General features: G+C 38.2%; 2 protein-coding genes and 1 pseudogene across 2 annotated transcripts; all 3 read left to right on the plus strand.

The window, feature by feature from the left end:
* LOC150052589 (olfactory receptor 5B2-like) lies at nt 1-936 on the plus strand. Its single transcript, XM_090349163.1, has one exon. The coding sequence runs from the start codon at nt 1-3 to the stop codon at nt 934-936; it is 936 nt and encodes a 311-aa protein (XP_090205289.1).
* A 5,071-nt stretch (nt 937-6,007) lies between these two features.
* Nucleotides 6,008-6,952, plus strand: LOC150052590 (olfactory receptor 5B3-like). The gene has a single exon (XM_090348724.1). The coding sequence runs from the start codon at nt 6,020-6,022 to the stop codon at nt 6,950-6,952; it is 933 nt and encodes a 310-aa protein (XP_090204850.1). The 5' UTR covers nt 6,008-6,019.
* A 7,913-nt stretch (nt 6,953-14,865) lies between these two features.
* On the plus strand, nt 14,866-15,805 carry LOC150052591 (olfactory receptor 5B3-like; annotated as a pseudogene).
* Nucleotides 15,806-19,796: the final 3,991 nt, after the last annotated feature.

The raw sequence follows: 19,796 nt of genomic DNA on the forward strand, positions 1-19,796 counted from the left end.
ATGGAGAACCGCACAGCTGTCACACAGTTCGTCCTCCTGGGACTGACCAGCGACCCAGCCCTGCAGATCCCGCTCTTTGTCACCTTCCTCTTCATCTACATCGTCACCCTGGCTGGGAACCTGGGGATGGTCCTGCTGATTCTCCTGGACTCTCGTCTCCACACCCCCATGTACATTTTTCTTGGTAATCTCTCTCTGGTGGATTTTTGTTACTCTTCAGCTGTCACTCCTAAAGTCATGGCGGGGTTACTCAGAGGAGACAAAATCATGACCTTCAATCTTTGTGCCACACAGATGTTTTTCTTCACAGCCTTTGTTTCTGTGGAAAACTTCCTCTTGGCCTCCATGGCCTTTGATCGCTATGCAGCAGTGTGTAAGCCCCTCCATTACACCACCACCATGACAGCCAGTGTGTGTGCATGTCTGCTCATAAGCTGCTATGTTGGTGGTTTCCTGAGTGCTGCAGTTTACACGGGCAATGCCTTCAGTCTCTCTTTCTCCAAGACAAATGTGGTCCATCATTTTTTCTGTGATATTCCAGCAGTTATGTTTGTATCTTGCTCAGATAGACATGTCAGTGATTTGGTTTTTATTTCTGTGGCCAGTTTCAATATATTTTTGTCAGTAGTAGTTATCTTAATATCGTATACACTCATTTTTACTACTATCCTAAAGATGCACTCAGATGTAGGACATCAGAAGGCTGTGTCTACCTGCGCCTCCCATTTTACTGCAGTCTCCATCTTCTATGGGTCAGGCATCTTCATGTACCTACAGCCCAGCTCCAGGCACTCCATGGACACTGACAAAATCTCATCTGTGTTTTACACTATGGTTATTCCCATGCTCAACCCTGTGGTGTACAGCCTGAGGAACAAGGAGGTCAAATGTGCATTCACAAAGACATTTTTCAAGGTAAAATGCTTTGTATGGTAAAAATTATCTTTTGGGATGCTCAATGCCTTCGCTGTGTGGGCACATGTCCTGGGAAGACAGTAGTTATTGTTAGGTTTTAACTTGATTAGGTTAAGATATACCAAGATTTGGCTGGGAGTGTGATTAGTAGTAGAGTGCCTTGCATACACAAAGCCCTGGGTTCAATTCCACAGTATCACATAAGCAGTAAAAGCTGGAAGCAATGCTGTGGGCTCAAGTGGCAGAGTGCTAGCCTTGAGGAAGGCCCAAGGACTGTGCTCAGGCCCTGAGTTCAAGCCCCAGGACTGGCAAAAGAAAGATGTACTAAGATTTCCATTAAAATATGTGTGTATGGCTCTGAGAATGTGTCCAAAATGTACTTGAATGAGTAGAAATATTGATGAGGATTTTGCCATATCTGTGTGAACATTGCCACTGAGGAGCACAGAAAGTTGAAGAAAGAGGAAATCTCCACCCTCGGGTCCATCTTCCCTCTGTCATGGATGTCAGAGTTCTTGGCTTTCAAGCACTGGCTCTCCAAGACTTACAAAAAGTCACACCTGCTCTCCATGATAATAAAGCCTTTGACTGCAGAAGAAACTACTCTTCCTGTATTCATGGTTATCCATCTTGAAGATAAAGCATCATGGTGTTATGTGAAAGGGTATCAATGTATGTGAATTAATGCACCTTCTATCTGGCAAATATCATGTAACCCTTCTATTAACTACAATAAAAATATATGAAAAAAACAAACAAAAAACATCATGGTGTTCTCTGGCTTCTGTAGTCAGGTGGTCAGATCCCATCCCCATCATAAATCCCTCTTGTGCACATCTTTCAGATTCTTTTGCATTGGAGACCTTGGCACAATGAACTAATGCACTAAAGTAATTTGATATTTAGGCTTGGTACTAGACTTCTGCAATATGTAATCTAGTTCTTTTTCTTATGTTCTGACTTGTAATTTGAGAACAAAACATGATGAACATTTAAAGGAATGCATGCGGGTCTTCTATCCACATTTTAATGTTTTAATGAAGGATACCGGAATCCAGCACATCCTGTGGATGTCCTCTGATTCTCAGAGACACTGATAATGCTGACATACACACGTTCACGTTTCCAAGCTCATTAAATAGCTAGATCACCAGGTAAATGGAGTAGGGACAGTTTGTTTACTCTATTGGTGTATATTGCTACCATTTTTAGAGTATTTAATTCTATATGTAGAAAGAAAGAATACATGTTTTCTTTGCAAATGCCTTGATATTACAGATGCCAATTGGCTTTTCACTTCAGTTGAATTGGATTATCTATCAGCGTGTCCTTAATTTTTCATTGGCTTTATTCCCATCAGCATCTGTAATATTTCTTTACAACTCAAACCATACTCATGCCTCAGTGCCTTTGAACTTGCTGTTCCTCACAAGGAATGCTCTTGACCTAGTCATACATTTGTTCAAATGTTTCCTGGTCATGGAGCCTTTCATTAGATTATGCACTAAGATAATCTGAAAATATTTAAAGCAGAAGTAAAACTAGATTTCCTTATTTTATTCAGAAATATAGATGAAGAATTGACTCTGTCAAACACATCCTATGTGTCAGAATTACTCTAATAACAAAACCCAAATAATGACACAACAGAAGAAATGTTTAAAAAAAAACCAGCCACAGATCATTATTTTTGGTGGCCTTGGATGAAAAACTCCTCAACAAAATACTAGTAAATCAGATTCAGTAGTAGAAATATCATGATCATCTAACATGATTAAGTGGGAACAATTATCCTAGCAGTAGAAGTTTTCCTGTATACATATACAAATATATATATATATACATATATATATATATGTGAGTGTATGTGTGTATAAGTCAAACACAGCACATGAAAAAGAACAAACCCATGACATGTGAAAGGGTATCAATGTATGGGAATTAATGTACCATCTATCTGGCAAATATCATATAACCCTTCTATTAATTACAATAAAAATATATGAAAAAAAAGAAAAAGAACAAACCCCATCTGCTTCTTGCCTAAAGTGAAGTTCAGTTGCCCCTCACAATTAAAATTACTGAAGAAATTCAATGTAGAACGATCACAGCTAAACACAATAAAGGTCACCTAGAAAAAGGCCACTAGCTAACGGTGCTCTGGATGGAGAAAAGCTGAGAATTGTCTTTTAATGTCTGGAACATGACAAAGAATCTCATCATTACCATTTACCACCATTTTGGATATCCTAGTCAGATAATCAGATGAGAGACAGAATTAAAGGCCATCCGTCGTGGACATAGGGACTTGAAAAGGTTACAGAGGAAGACAGGAGATCGCATGCAGAAAAAAAAAGAAGGTCATATATGAATTTGACAAATGATATCAAATCAAAACACAAAATTCAATTCTATCTGTCTATTCAATCTATCATCTATCCATCTATGTATCTGTATGTATGTATGTATGTATGTATGTATGTATGTATGTATGAATGAATGCATCTATCTATCTATGTATCTATCTATGTATCTGTAAGTGGAACTGGCTTCAAAACAGATCATATTTCAGAACATGACATAAATTTTAACAAATACCAAGTGTTTAACCAATAAAGGAACAAAAGCCAACCTAATCGGAACACTGCTGTATATCTGTAGGAAAACATTGCAAAGCAGTAATGTAAGCTAGGTTGAAATTTAGTGTTTCATTTAGTGGCTAATACCTAAAAAGTAGAAACTTTCTTGTTTCCTAGAGGTAGGTTATTTATTTCATTCCCCTAGGAAAGCAGAGTGAGGCATATTAGGTATTCTCACAGGAGAAATCTCCAGAGCCCCTCAAGTCTCTGTTAATTCTCTCCAGACTACCCTATATTAACCTCTGCAATCCCATTAAGGTGCAAAATGCAGCTGGTTTTCAAGGTGCACATCGCATGCCAAGCACAAATTGATATCATATGTTCGTTGAATGGCATCCTGTGTTAGCACATGCAGGCTTTCTTCTGACCTGAAGAGTTGCTTTGAAACTACAAGCATGATTGGAGAAGATGAAGGTAGAAATTATATCCATTAACTTTAAAATGGTAAACTATTTAGGAAACACTTCATAACCTTACTTATTTGTCATTTACAGACACAGTCTGTGAATTATGTTAGAGAAGTCATTTTTAAAATTTCATTTAGTTTAGCATTAACTTTAAGTAGTTATATAAAAGAGTTGCCATTTAACAAAATGGTTGATGAATACTACATATCTTGAGAAAAGTTACGTTTTGCAACATTCTCACCCATTCCTCCCCTCCCCCCCACTGTCTCACTCTTCTTCATTTTGCAGGTTATACATTGGATTCCCCTCTGGTCTTTTTCTTATTTATAAAGATGCTATATGATTCTTCCAAGGATAAAGAAGTTACATTCAGAATTTGATTCTGGCTGATATCCTTTCCCTCATAGTTCCCTACCTTACAAAAGTGGAAATTTTTTGACTACTGACCAAAAGGAAACTGTTCTGATAGAATTTAGGCATTATTTCATGACTGCTTCTTATTATTTCAGACTGATCATTCTGGACTGAACGCTTTTTTTCTCTATGAGAAAACAGGTAAGCTTCTATAGTACAGAAAATGCACGCGTTATTTACAACTAGAAAGAGATATTCTCAAATACTTCTAAAATGATGAGCTTAGTCTGGAATAAAAAAATCATTCCTAAGAACTTTAGTGATTCATGTGAAAAGTACTTTTATGACATGAAACTTGCGGCCACTAACAGATGTGTGGGTGAAGGACAGCCAACAAGCCAGCAATGCTTAACACTTGATATTTGGGGTGAGGCTATGGCGTGACAGTAAAGAAAGAATTAGATTAACAAAAACAGAGGCCTGTCTAACTCAGCCTGAATTATGGGTTTCAAGGAAGCATTTGGGGATGACTCATTCCCATGAAACTACATCAGCTGCAGTTATTTCCCAGGAGTCAGAACACAGAGTTGCACATCTCAAACTCACCCACCTCAAAACCACCATTGAAGGGAATCTACTTTAGTCCAAGCACAAAAGTTCTCTTGACTGTTTCCATTTTGCAGATGAAAATGTCTTGCTCAGGGGAATTAGCATAGGATCAGTGAACAGTGGTTATGCTAACAGGTTAGTGATGGTTCTGACGCTGCTTCCATAAACTTATGCTTTCTGTATTTCTGTTTTCCAGTATATCTGTTCATGCATTCTCACTCAGAAGTTCTTCTCATTGATGATATTCATCTCACATGCAACGTGCTTAGAGCAATACTATATCTGTAAACACGATAAGCATGGGAATGTGAGGAGAAAGTTGAACTGCCATTCAGAAATTATTAATTTATGTTGAATCTTGCAAGTGTTTGAAAGTTTAGCTTCACTATTATGGGCTTTTGCTTGCTTCTTTGTTTCTTTCCACACTCATGAGCGGCAAGCATAAAATAACTTGATAAAATGAGTAGCTAATAAGCATTCTGTTTGCTGTGCTATCCCATGCATAGTAATTGAACAAGTAATTGTAAGCAATTAATTGTAAACTAAAAGTAAAATTCAGTACAACCTCAGCTTAATTGAGATCACAAGACCACAGTATGAGTTCGTGATAGCCATAAATCTGAGACAAAATATAATAATAGTGTGAATATGAAAACTGGTCAGACTGTTATGTTTAATACGTTAGATGAAAGCTGAACTAATGAAACTCATATTCCTTGAGAGGAAACGATAAACAGATGAAACATTGTCTACAGCTCATTTTGTGAGCAACTTGGAATTGGCAGATATATTTGACTCCAGGTGTCATGCTTGTCCATTTAGTAATCTTTCTCTCATGCACCTAACATTTTAAAGTGAATAGATGATCTGGTAAGAGTCAGGTTATTCAAGAGTATGAAAAACACAACTCCAATCAAGACAGAAAAATTAGCTTTTCAAGCCATGTATCCATTTCTGGGGAAATCACAACAGTAAATTATTGCCATTGTGGAACAAAATACATATCGGCAGTTTACAATTTCACTCTTTATCATCCTGTTCCTCTTTTTTCCTTCTCAGAGTGGAAGGATTCTTAAAAATTCTCAGGAAACCCTGATGGAAAACAGGACAGAGGTGACTGAGTTCATTCTGCTGGGACTGACCAGTGACCCAGATCTTCAAGTTCCTCTCTTTGTCACCTTCCTCATCGTCTATGTCATCACTGTGGCTGGGAACCTGGGGATGGTCCTTCTGATTCTCCTGGACTCTCGTCTCCACACCCCCATGTATTTCTTTCTGGGAAACCTCTCGCTGGTGGACTTTTGCTATTCTTCAGCTGTCACTCCCAAGGTCATGGCTGGCCTCCTCTTCGCAGACAAGGTCATCTCCCACAATGCTTGTGCTACTCAGGTGTTCTTCTTCTCAGGCTTCGCTACTGTGGAAAATTATCTATTGGCCATAATGGCCTTAGATCGCTACACAGCCGTGTGTAAGCCCCTCCATTACACCACCACCATGACAACCAAGGTGTGTATGTGTCTGATCATAGGCTCCTACATAGCTGGTTTTCTGAGTGCTTCCATTTTTAATGGGAATGCCTTCAGTCTGAACTTCTGTGAGTCCAATGTGATTCATCATTTTTTCTGTGATCTGCCGGCTGTCATGGTTCTTTCTTGCTCTGACAGACACGTCAATGATCTAGTCCTTTTGTATCTCGCCAGCTTCAATATCTTTTTTGCTCTCACAGTCATCTTGATATCCTACACAGTCATTTTCAGCACCATCCTAAAGATGCGCTCGGTGGCAGGACATCAGAAGGCTATATATACGTGTGCCTCTCACTTCACTGCGGTCTCTATTTTCTATGGGACTCTTATCTTTATGTACCTACAGCCCAATTCCAGCCATTCCATGGACACTGACAAAATCTCCTCTGTGTTTTACACCATGATTATTCCCATGCTCAACCCTGTGGTCTACAGTCTGAGGAACAAGGAGGTCAAGAATGCACTGACAAAAATGGTTTCCAAGGTCAAATTTTTCCTGTGAATTTTACCTTTATTTATGGGAAATGCAGTACCCGGATGGCTTCCTCCCATATTTAGAGGAGCAATATCTAACTGAGTAGTCTCCTCAAAAGTATCCTTAGGCAATAGTTTCAATATACACTGAGTTCAAGATCCTTAACTTATACCTTTACCTATCTGATAATCTGTTTTCCTGGGGGAGTGATGGCAGCATTTTGTCAAGAAACGTAAGAGTTTATTTGAAACGAGCTATGATATTTTCGGTCCTTTTGCAATAAACCCTTACAAACTATATTATGGTATCGCCTCATTTTTTTACACTTTTTTCCTATGGCCTGTCAATGTAAATGTATATAACAGGAGTGCATGCAGGCATCTAATGAGGACAAGCAATTAATGAAGCACATTCATGAAATGAAAAGAACTTTGGCTCTTTGTTGAGGTGACTTTTATGTGGTAATTGGCCTGAACTAAGGGATATTCAGACAAAATAAGTTAGTAAAAAATTCTAGTAAAAAAAAAAAGATCCTATGGGGCTGGGAGTATGGCCTAGTGGTAGAGTGATTGCCTAGCACGCATGAAGACCTGGGTTCGATTACTCGATACCACATACATTAAAAAAAAAAGGCAGAAGTGGTGCTGTGGCTCAAGTGGTAGAGCTCTAGCCTTGAGAAAAATCCCAAAGACTGTGCTCAGGCCCTGAGCCCAAGCCCAGGACTGCCAAAAAAAATACTATGTATCTGTGACAATTTTGTCTCCAACTCTTTTATATGAACCAGCAGAATTCCTAAAGATCTATTTTCCTCAGTAGAGCTGGAAATCATTCAGTCCTTTAGAGAATCTCGTTGGCAGAACAAAAAGAGCATGTCAATGAGACATCCATGTTCTTTCTGTCTTGGATGTCAGAGGTGCTGATGTTCAGATGCTCTGGTTATAAGGCACACTCATCATAAGTCACTTTGATTCTCAGGTGCTGGAAAACCTGAGAAAGCATTAGGAAGCTGTGAACCTTTCTGCCTTCTGTAATTACTGAGACCCACACCCAGAATAATCTGCTTTGCTGTGCTATGTACCTCCCCTTGATTATGTTTCATTGGAGAACCCTAATGAACTAATATTAAGAATTATCATTTCATAGTTACAATCCAACTACACTATGCAAGGTTTACCTGATTTTCCAGGGAAGAAATGCCCTTCATTCATCAGAGTCTTTGCAGAACTGTTACTCTAGCACTCTACTATTTATTTCCTATTCATTTCTTACTCATCTTTCAAAGTAAATTCTAAACACTGAGTGTTCAGTGACTTAACCCACTTTACCCAGACAGATATTTTTCACAGTAGTTTTGCAATACATACTTGTGAAATGAGTGAATACATCATAAAGTTTTGGCTTCAGTTGCATCAATGCATTGACTCTCATGCCATTCATGATTATGGCATGTCTTGTGTGAGACAAACTTTCTAGAAATCTGCTAGAAAAGTACACCATAAACTTCCAGAAACACAGATAATGTTATTCTTTGGAAAGTTTCCTCCTGTAGCTTCTCTCAATATTCCTACTGCTCAATGTAGACACAGTGATTTTCTGGAAAAAAAGATCTCACCTTAAGATAAGTCCTCAGGCACATTTCCTTACAAGTTAGGTCTAATAGAATGGCAAGTGTGCCATTAAATAAGTATTGCTTAGAAAATCATAGTAGAAATTAAATATGATATTCCTTAGTGGTCGCATTTGGGTATAGTTTAAAATCATGTCATGAACTCAGACTTTACAATGAACTGAAAAGGTTTTGTTTCCACATTACACATTCATGGCAGTATTTGTCATAATTACACATCAGGTACAGATGATTGGCTAGTATAACAGAGCATATCTAGGCATTTAGCTATGATCCTCAGGGATTACACACAACCTAACCACAGGACTTTGGCACTACTCATAATTAGCAATCAGCATGCAGCAGAAGGCTTTGACATCCTTGGGCGTGAATGGAAGATGGTCTTGCTGTGTGATTTGTGGAGCAGTGTCATAGAACTGCAACTATGTACAGTGGAGAATTCTTGTTCACTTCTGCATTTCTGTAAAAATTTCTCCTGCTGAAAGTATTTGTCGCTATTATTTTGGTTAGTTTGAGAATATTTTGGATTTATGGAAGTACTTTATTGTTATTGTATTTTATTGTGAAGATAATGTATAGATGGGTTAAAGTTGCATTCATCAGGTAGTGGGTACATTACTTCTCAAACATTGATATCCCTTTCTGAACATTGATACCCCTTCTCATGTTTATGTCCCCCTTTCCTTTTCCTCATCCCCTACCAGTCATCTTGTTTTCCCCCTTCCCTTTCCTATTTCAAACAAAGAAATAAAAATATATACAATATACCAGGTAAAAAATCAGATACACACGATTAACCATAAAGGGGAATAAGACAGAAAAGAAATAACTGCATTGTATATTAAGAACAACAATCACAAAGATAAAACTCTTGTTTCCATATCCAGGAGTTCATTTCCTTTAGTCTCATCCTGTATGACCGTATGTATATACAGTTTGAGCTATTGTGATCCTGTGATAGGAGAATGTTTGATGTATGTTAATTATTACAAATGAGGGAAACCATGGAACCTATGTTTCTTTGGGTCTGGGTTACATCACTTAATACAATTTTTTTCCCCAAGTCTTTTCATTCATTATGAATGGGGTGATGTCATTCTTTCTAATGGCAGCATAGAATTCCATTGTGTATAAATACCACATCTTGTTGATCCATTCATCTACTGAGGGGCATCTGGATTGATTCCATAACTTAGCTATGGTAAATAATGCTTCAATGAACATCATTATGCTAGTAAGTTGAGTATGTCCTTGTTTGTGGACGTTTGGATAAATGCCAAGTAGTGGAATTGCTGGGTCATAGGGGAGCTCTATGTTTAGTCTTTTGAGGAACTGCCATAGTGCTTTCCACAGTGGTTGAACAAATTTACACTCCCACCAACAGTGTAGTAGTGATCCCTCACATCCCCGCCAGCATCTGCTCTTATTAGATTTTTTGATCATGGTCATTCTAACTAGAGTGAGGCGAAATCTCAAAACTGTTTTGATTTGCATTTCTTCTATAGCCAGAGCTGTTGAGAATTTCTTCATGTCTCTATAGGCCATTCTTTTTTCCTTTTCAGAAAAGTCTCTTTAAGACTTTAGTCTTCCATTTGTTTTCAGTAGATTCAATTTTTTGAGCTGTGGGAATATTTTAGATATGAGGCCCTTGTGTGTTGTATGCCAGTGAAGATCTTCTTCCGTTCTGTGGGATTTCAATTTAACTTACTAGCTATGTCCTTTCCCATACAGAAGCTCTGCAGTTTAATGCAGTCCCATTTTCCAAACTTTCCTTGATTTGCTGTGTTTCTGGGCTTTTATTAAGAAAGTTTTGGCCTGTGCCAAGGAGACATAGTATATCTCCTATTCCTTCCTGTAAAGTTTTCACTCTATCTGCTTTTACAACAGGGTCTGGTCCATTTGGAATTAATTCTGATGCATGGTGATATATATGGATAAGGCTTTAGTTTTCCACAGGTGCTTAGCCAATTCTGCCAGCACCATTTGTTGAAGAGGCTATCTTTCTTCCATGCTATCTTTTTGGCTCCCTTATCAAAGATTCGGTAACCATAGGTCTGTGGATTGATTTCTGTGTCTTCAGTTCTATTCCACTGGTTCTCAGGCCTATACTAGTGCCACTACCAAGCTGTTTTGATTGCTATAGCTCTGTAACAGATTCTGAAGTTTGGTATTGATCTTCCTCGTGCGCTGTTCTTTCTGCTAAGGATTATTTTTGCTATACTGGGTCTTTTATTATTCCACATGAATTTTTGGATTACTTCCTCTATTTCATTAAATAATGACATTGGGCTATTGATGGGTATTACATTGAATTTGTAGATAGCTCTTGGCAGGATTGCATTTTTCATGATGTTAATTATTTATGGAAGTATTTTAACATGCTACAAAATGCCACTGATATATTGCACTATAGCTGGCAGTATGTCACTCAAAAGTTTCTTGTACTAAACTTTTTTTTGCCAGTCCTGGTGCCTGAACTCAGGGCCTGAGCACTGTCCTTGGACTTTCTCAAAGCTGGGGCTGTATCACTTGAGCCACACCACCCATTTTGGCATTTTCTGCTTATGTGGTGTGGAGATATTGAACCTTAGCACACGCTAGGCCAACACTCTACCACTAGGCCACACTTCCAGGCCTCTGGTAACTTTTGAAATTATTCTGCGCTCCTTTGGGTAGGCCAGAGGCACTAGCAAGGTATGAATAGGGTCTTAAAGATATCAAGAATAATAAGACCTATGTGGGGTCTTCCCTGTGTGTACCTCATTATTATGCACAATTTTAATGTCTTTTTAAGTATCATTTCTAATTGACACTGGTTTTAAAAATATTATAACTAGCTTGATCCCTATAGGCCAGGTAATTGCTTTTGCCCTAAGAAAACAGCATGGGAAGTTTCAGATACTCTCAAAGGGCAGGGGTGGGGGTCTCTGGAGTTCTCCATCTCTTTCTTTCTCTCCAGAGTTCCATGTACTAGCCTCTGAAACCCTAGTGTGACTCAACATCACTCTGGTTTTGAGGGAACACTCTGCCTTCCACACCTCTGGACATCAGCCATTCATTCACCTGGATGAGAACAATTGTTTTTATAGATGAGTTTTCTTTCTACCTTGAGGATTTTGCTTATGGTATTTTAATCATAATCATGAAACAGATTCAAAGATAAACATCACATGGACGGAAATTTTTGCTATTAAGTTGTATCCATTTTACAAAATACTAGGTTTCATTTCTATGCTCGTGGAAATGGATGCCATGGGGCATCATCCTATTCACTCCCTGGGATTTACTATGAAGTGATAATCACTTCTCTAATTATTTTGCCAGCCTGTGTTATTGGTTAGTCACCTACACAGTATCTGAGTTATCTCACATACAAGAAGGTAAGTGAATCATCTGGGGGCACAGAAAGAACTAATTGTAGATTTAAGACTTGATCCATGATGATCTTTGCTTTTTTTGCCACTTTAAAAATGATTTTATTGATCCTGGCTTTTGATTGGTGAGAACTCCTGTAATAGAATTTACCCATTATTCTACAGTTGACTTTATTATTTCAGAATCATACTAAAATCATACTAGAGTATCCTATCTCTTCTAGCCAAGTATGAACGTTCTCTAGTTCATAAACATTAAAGAGGGTGGTTCATAGAGCAATAGAGTAGTGAATCACCTTTAGTGAAAATGAGTTATTTGTACACAAAATACTTCTAAAAAGAAGATTGAGATGAGTCTGGGATATAAATTTTATTGTCATGATTCATAGGATCACTCATTCTTCTTTTCCTGGAAATACACACAGAAAGTAAGAAAAAAGGAAGATTGTATTTGTATCTTTTTTAGAAAAAAAGTACAAACACACTGAGACAAAAGTACAGACCAGTATTTTTGCATCTTTTTTGCTGTCCTTGGGCTTGAACTCAGGGCCTGAACACTGTCTTTGGGTTTTCTCAAGGCTAGAGCTCCACCACTTGAGCAACAGCACCACTTTCAGCTTTTTCTGTGTATATGGTACTGAGGAATCTTACCAGATCTTTGTACATGCAAGGCCAGCACTCTACCACTAGGCCAAACTCGTGGCCCTCTTTTTCACCTTTTAAAAGGGCAAAAGATTCCTAAATGGTTTAATATTTCTTCACCTTTATTCCATCTCAGGCCAATGTGTTTTTATCTTGTGAAGCATGGAATATTTCATACAATCTATATGGTTTTAGGACATCAAATCTCATCACACACTCACACTCACACACACACACACACACACACACACACACAATTTATAAGTAAATCCATGATAACTACCTGCAGATCTCTGGAAAACATGTCTTCACGGAGTAGTCTTCTGAAGGGAGGTTGTTTGATTTAGAAGAACAATTGTAGGGAATATTAATTGGGAATGGACATTCTTACACAGACATCAAGGCAAGCAAGAAATTTGAAATGTTGATGATACACAAAAAATGATTAAAAATAAAAACTTCAAAATCATCGCACTTTAGACAAAATGGAATCTACAGAGTCTGTTGTACATTAGGGGTTTGAAATTCTGTTCTGTGTGACTCAGGCACGTTTAGGCAGTAATAAGGCCATGGTAAACACAAGAGATTCTTTATCCCAAACTAAAATAATTCAGAGTTCAAGAAAGAAAATTTTTAAGCAACAACAACTCATATTACTTTTAGGGAAGCAACATAGATGTGCTTGGAGCAAGAAGAGTCAGAGAAAGATAAGAGTTACCAGACATGATCAGTACGAGATGAAAGGAAAGTTGGGAATTTGGCTACAAAACAGACATGAGTTTGAATCAACATGGAGACCATGTCTCAAATTAATAACAACAACATGGTAGATAGCTAGCATTTACACTGGCAGGATTTGGTTAACACCCAGAATATCTTTTTTATGTATTATCTGTTTCATTCTCAAAATAATGTCTCAAAGATGGTTTCATAGTCGAAGTTGAAAATATGGTGTTGAGGAGAGGTACATTAGGAACTGTGGTTTCTAGACATTAAATGGTTTGATGCCCAGTAACCTAAATTCAACATTTGCTAAATCTTTTAATGAATTCTGACTGAGAATGACATTCATAGAATGAACTTTTCCCTACCACACAACTTTCTAAATACATGAACTCTAAATACGCTATCTTATGATAACCCAAGAGCTTAACTCATCTCCCGTCAGACCGAAGTGCCTGCGGTGACCACAACCTTGTAAACATGCATGGATGTGCAAGTGGTGACAATTTGAGACACTGTAGAAAGGGGCACAATGAAATTAGTTATTTATGGGCACTTTCATCATTGAATTAAATACTCAATTCCATTTCCCAAACTTTAGCTTATTTGCCTGATTACCAATGGGAACTAAATGTATAAGGAAGATTAAAATAACACGTAGACTCTATATTCAGTATGAAACTGTAAATGCTGTTTGACCAAATAAGGAATTGTAAGCTCTGATAATTCATTGTGTTTTAATTAACTTTAGATTCATCATCTTATAAGCTACTCAGAATGGCTTAAATCCCAAACAGAAAATTGCCAATTAATACAGTTTGAAGCATAAGTAACGTGTTCAGCTTTTTTGTTTTTGTTGTTTTTTTGCCCGTCGTGGGTTTGAGCTCTACCACTTGAGCCTCAGTACCACTTCCGGCTTTTTTCTAAGTATGTGGTACCGAGGAATTGAACCTGGGTCTTTGTGCAAGCTAGGCAAGAACTTTACCACTAGGCCAAACTCCTGGCCCAACTTTTTTGTTCTGTAACTTAAAAGAAAGTAAGTCTAGATCAAATGCATCATGTTGTTTCATTGTGAAGTTACAATGAAAGTGCGCTTATCAGTTTCTGAGAGGTAAGCACCAATTAGTGGATTTTACCAAGGTCACAAGAAGTAATATCTGTATAGTTATTTGTATAGGATGAGTTAATCAAAATAGTTAATGACTAAGTGCCAGTAATTGTATAGATTCCCTTCTTGAATATTTCATTGTTAAAACACATCATTTGAAATATGATGTAAAAATCAATGTTAATAAATTCTTAAAAATATTTAACAAAATTATCTATATAAAATTTAGAAATGCATGACAAATGTAAATTGCATACAAGATCTATTAGAAATGCCATATTTTGTAAATATGTCCACCTGCATATGAGTAGTATATTGAATTTGGTTCTGAAGCTCAGAATTTCCTTAAAACATAGAATGACTTAAAAGTGATTAATGATGAAATACATATTACACTTATGTGTCAAAAAATGAATTGGATATCTTTATCACTATTTCTCTTTGTCATTGAAAATTTATTGATTCTCAGATAAAGTTGATGGAGAACAGGACAGAGGTGACTGAGTTCATTCTGCTGGGACTGACCAGTGACCCAGATCTTCAAGTTCCTCTCTTTGTCACCTTCCTCATCGTCTATGTCATCACTGTGGCTGGGAACCTGGGGATTCTCCTGGACTCTCGTCTCCACACCCCCATGTACTTCTTCCTGGGAAACCTCTCGCTGGTGGACTTTTGCTACTCTTCAGTTGTCACTCCCAAGGTCATGGCTGGCCTCCTCTTTGCAGACAAGGTCATCTCCCACAATGCTTGTGCTACTCAGGTGTTCTTCTTCTCAGACTTTGCAACTGTGGAAAATTACCTATTGGCCGTAATGGCCTTAGATCGCTACACAGCCGTGTGTAAGCCCCTCCATTACACCACCACCATGACAACCAAGGTGTGTATGTGTCTGATCATAGGCTCCTACATAGCTGGTTTTCTGAGTGCTTCCATTTTTAATGGGAATGCCTTCAGTCTGAACTTCTGTGAGTCCAATGTGATTCATCATTTTTTCTGTGATCTGCCGGCTGTCATGGTTCTTTCTTGCTCTGACAGACACGTCAATGATCTAGTCCTTTTGTATCTCGCCAGCTTCAATATCTTTTTTTGCTCTCACAGTCATCTTGATATCCTACACAGTCATTTTCAGCACCATCCTAAAGATGCGCTCGGTGGCAGGACATCAGAAGGCTATATATACGTGTGCCTCTCACTTCACTGCGGTCTCTATTTTCTATGGGACTCTTATCTTTATGTACCTACAGCCCACTTCCAGCCATTCCATGGACACTGACAAAATCTCCTCTGTGTTTTACACCATGATTATTCCCATGCTCAACCCTGTGGTCTACAGTCTGAGGAACAAGGAAGTCAAGAATGCACTGACAAAAATGGTTTCCAAGGTCAAATTCACAATGAGTATTTGACTCCTTGTATATTTGAATGATTCATGGGAATTGCAATACCTGGACGGGTTTCTCTCACATTTTGCTGATTAATATCTAACAGAATCTTCTCCTCAAAAGTATCCCTAGGCCACATTTTCAATCTACAGTGAGTTTAAGACCCTTAATGTAGAGCTTTAACTGTCGGTGATAATGTATTTTCCTGGGGGTGTGGCAGCATTTTGTCAAGAAACATAAGAATTCATTTAAAACGAGCTATGATATTTCAGGTCCCTTGCAAAGAACCTTACAAACTATATTATGGTATCGCCTCATTTTTATACACTTTTTTCTATGGCCTGTCAATGTGAATGTATATAAGAGGAGTGCATGCAGGCATCTAATGAGGACAAGCAATTAATGAAGCACATTCATGAAATGAAAAGAACTTTGGCTCTTTGTTGAGGTGACTTTTATGTGGTAATTGTCCTGAATTAAGGGAAATCCAGAACAAAAAAATGTAGCAAAAAAGTCTTGTAAAAAAAAGATACTATGTATCTATGACAGTTTTGTCCCCAAATTTTCTATATGCATCAACAGAATTCCTAAAGGTGCACTTTCCTCAATAGTGCTGGAAATCATCGAGTCCTTTAGAGAATCTCCTCGGCAGAACAAAAAGAGCATGTCAATGAGACATCCATGTTCTTTCTGTCTTGGATGTCAGAGGTGCTGATGTTCAGATGCTCTAGTTATAAGGCACACTCATCATAAGTCACTTTTGATTCTCAGGTGCTGGAAAACCTGAGAAAGCATTACACCATCTTTTAGCTAGGAAGCTGTGAACCTTCCTGCCTTCTGTAATTACTGAGACCACACCCAGAATAAAATGCTTTGTTGTGCTATGTACCTCCCCTTGATTATGTTTCACTGGAGAACCATAATGAACTAATATTAAGAATTATCATTTCATAGTTACAATCCAACTACACTATGCAAGGTTTTACCTGATTTTCCAGGTGAGAAATGCCCTTCATTCATCAGAGTCTTTGCAGAACTGTTACTCTAGCACTCTACTATTTATTTCCTATTCATTTCTTACTCATCTTTCCAAGTAAATTCTAAACTCTGAGTGTTCAGTGACTTAACCCACTTTACCCAGACAGATGTTTTTCACAGTGGTTTTGCAATACATACTTGTGAAATGAGTGAATACATCATAAAGTTTTGGCTTCAGTTGCATCAATGCATTGACTCTCATGCCATTCATGATTATGGCATGTCTTGTGTGAGACAAACTTTCTAGAAATCTGCTAGAAAAGTACACCATAAACTTCCAGAAACACAGATAATGTTATTCTTAGGAAAGTTTCCTCCTATAGCTTCTCTCAATATTCCTACTGCTCATTGTAGACACAGTGATTTTCTGGAAAAAAAGATCTCACCTTAAGATAAGCCCTCATGCACATTTCCTTACAAGTTAGGTCTAATAGAATGGCAAGTGTGCCATTAAATAAGTATTGCTTAGAAAATCATAGTAGGGGCCGGGAGTTTGGCCTAGAGGTAGAGTGCTTGCCTAGCATGCACGAAGACCCAGGTTCAATTCCTCGGTACCCCACATACATAGCAAAAAAAAAGCCGGAAGTGATGCTGATGCTCAAGTGGTAGAGTGCTAGTCTTAAGAAAGTCCAAGGACAGTGCTCAAACCCTGAGCTCAAGCCCAGGTCTGGCAAAAAAAATAGAAAATCATAGTAGAAATTAAATATGATATTCCTTAGTGGTCTCATTTGGGTATAGTTTAAAATCATGTCATGAACTCAGACTTTACAATGAACTGAAAAGGTTTTGTTTCCACATTACACATTCATGGCAGAATTTGTCATAATTACACATTAGGTACAGATGATTGGCTAGTATAATAGAGCATATCTGGGCATTTAGTTGTGATCCTCAGGGATTACACACAACCTAATCACAGGACTTTGGCACTACTCATAATTAGCAATCAGCATGCAGCAGGAAGCTTCGACAACCTTGGATGTGAATGGAAGATGGTCTTGCTGTGTGATTTGTGGAGCAGTGTCATAGAACTTCAACTATGTACAGTAGGGAATTCTTGTTCACCTCTGCACATCTGTAAAAACTTCTCCTGCTGAAAGTATTGTTTTGGTTAGTTTGAGAATATTTTGGATTTATGGTAGTATTTAAAAATGCTGCAAAATCCCATTCACATACTGCACTATGGCTGGCAGGATGTCACCCCAGAAATTCTTGTAGTAACTTTTTTTTTTGCCAATCTGGGGCCCTGAACTCAGGGCCTGAGCACTGTATTCAGGCTTTCTCAGATCTACGTCTCTACCACGTGATCCACATCACCGCTTCTAGCGTTTTATCTATTCGTCATGATTCCTGTATCACTAAGCCACACTCATAGCCCTCTGGTAACTTTTAAAATCTTTTAGTGTTCCTCTGGGTACCACCAAGGGACTAGGAAAAAAGATTAGGATCTTAAGGTCGCGGGATTAAGACATACTACTCATCTTCCCTGTGTTTTAAAAATCAGATCCATGAGTCCTCATTAAAGGGAGATGTTAGAATGGGCAAAACTAGAGTAGGCAAAGTGATTGTAGAATCAAGTCTGAAGTCAGCTCACCACAAATCTGCAGCTACAGGAGAATGGAAGCGTTGTAAACTTTTTGATTGAGACTGTGACAAGACAATGGCTCCAATAATGCACTGATTTCATTTCAGTGAGACTATTTCAGAGTTGTGTTTTCCAGAAAAGTGAAAGAATCATTTCATTTTCTTTTACCTCTCCCTATTCTCAGTAGTCAGGCAAGTAGTTGTATAACACTAATGTGAACCCCTCACCTGCTTTCTCCTGTCATACTATACTATCTGTTTCTGATTGGGAGAATTCACAAGTGGCATCATCAATTGATGGTGTAAAATTACAATTGCCTCCTAAATACCAAAGGAATGACTGGACAAAGGTGGGTGGGTGAAGGCCATGCTAATAGTCAATGCATATCCTGTAACGATTAAGAAAATTCAAGGGAAGAGTTATCTTGGGTAGAATAGAGGAGAATGATGAAATGGGTGATAATGGTCAAGATGCATTGTTCTCATACATATCTGATTTGTTGAATGGTTAACTTCCTTGTGCACCTACTTAAAAAAAAACTATAATTTAAAAAAAAAACCCTAGGGCCGGGAGTTTGATCTAATAGTAGAGTGCTTGTCTACATGCACCAAGACCCTGAGTTCAAGCCCCAGGACTGACAAAAAAAAAAAAAAGACACCTAACTCCAATTGTCTATCATCATGAGTCATCACTGTTCTACCTACTCTCAACTAGGCACACTGGACCCCACAAACACACTTAGTCACATAAAAACAATGAGTCTCAACTTCACAATACGAGGCAGCCGTCCTGACACTAATCTCCCTTTACTAGAGGATATGGACAAATGAACACTCACACACTTTCTTGGATAGATTTCAATAGCTAGAAAGAAAGGACTTTGAAAGATATCATAGAGAAATCATAGATGATTTCAATCTGAATAGGACCCGATGTGAACCTGCACAGAAACAGTTCATGGTACCTCATTATTATGCACAATTTTAATTTTTAAGTATCATTTCTAATTGACACTAGTTTTAAAAGTGTTATAACTAGCTTGATCCCCACAGGCCAGGTAATTGCTTTTGCCCTAAGAAAACAGCATGAGAAGTTTCAGATACTCTCAAAGGGCAGGGGTTGGGGGTCTCTGGAGTTCTCCATCTCTGTCTTTCTCTCCAGAGTTCCATGTATTAGCCTCTGAAGCCCTAGTGTGACTCAACATCACTCTGGTTTTGAGGGAACACTCTGCCTTCCACACCTCTGGACATCAGCCATTCATTCACCTGGATGAGAACCATTGTTCTTAGAGATGAGTTTTGTTTTTTTTTTTTACCCAAGTTGCTTTGGAATGCTGCCTTATTTGTTACCTACACATTATGTGAGTTATCTTGTTCCTGAGAACGTAAGTGA

The sequence above is a fragment of the Megascapheus bottae genome, chromosome 16 (assembly GCF_031878675.1).
Source record: "Megascapheus bottae isolate mThoBot1 chromosome 16, mThoBot2.hap1, whole genome shotgun sequence".
NCBI lineage: Eukaryota > Metazoa > Chordata > Mammalia > Rodentia > Geomyidae > Megascapheus > Megascapheus bottae.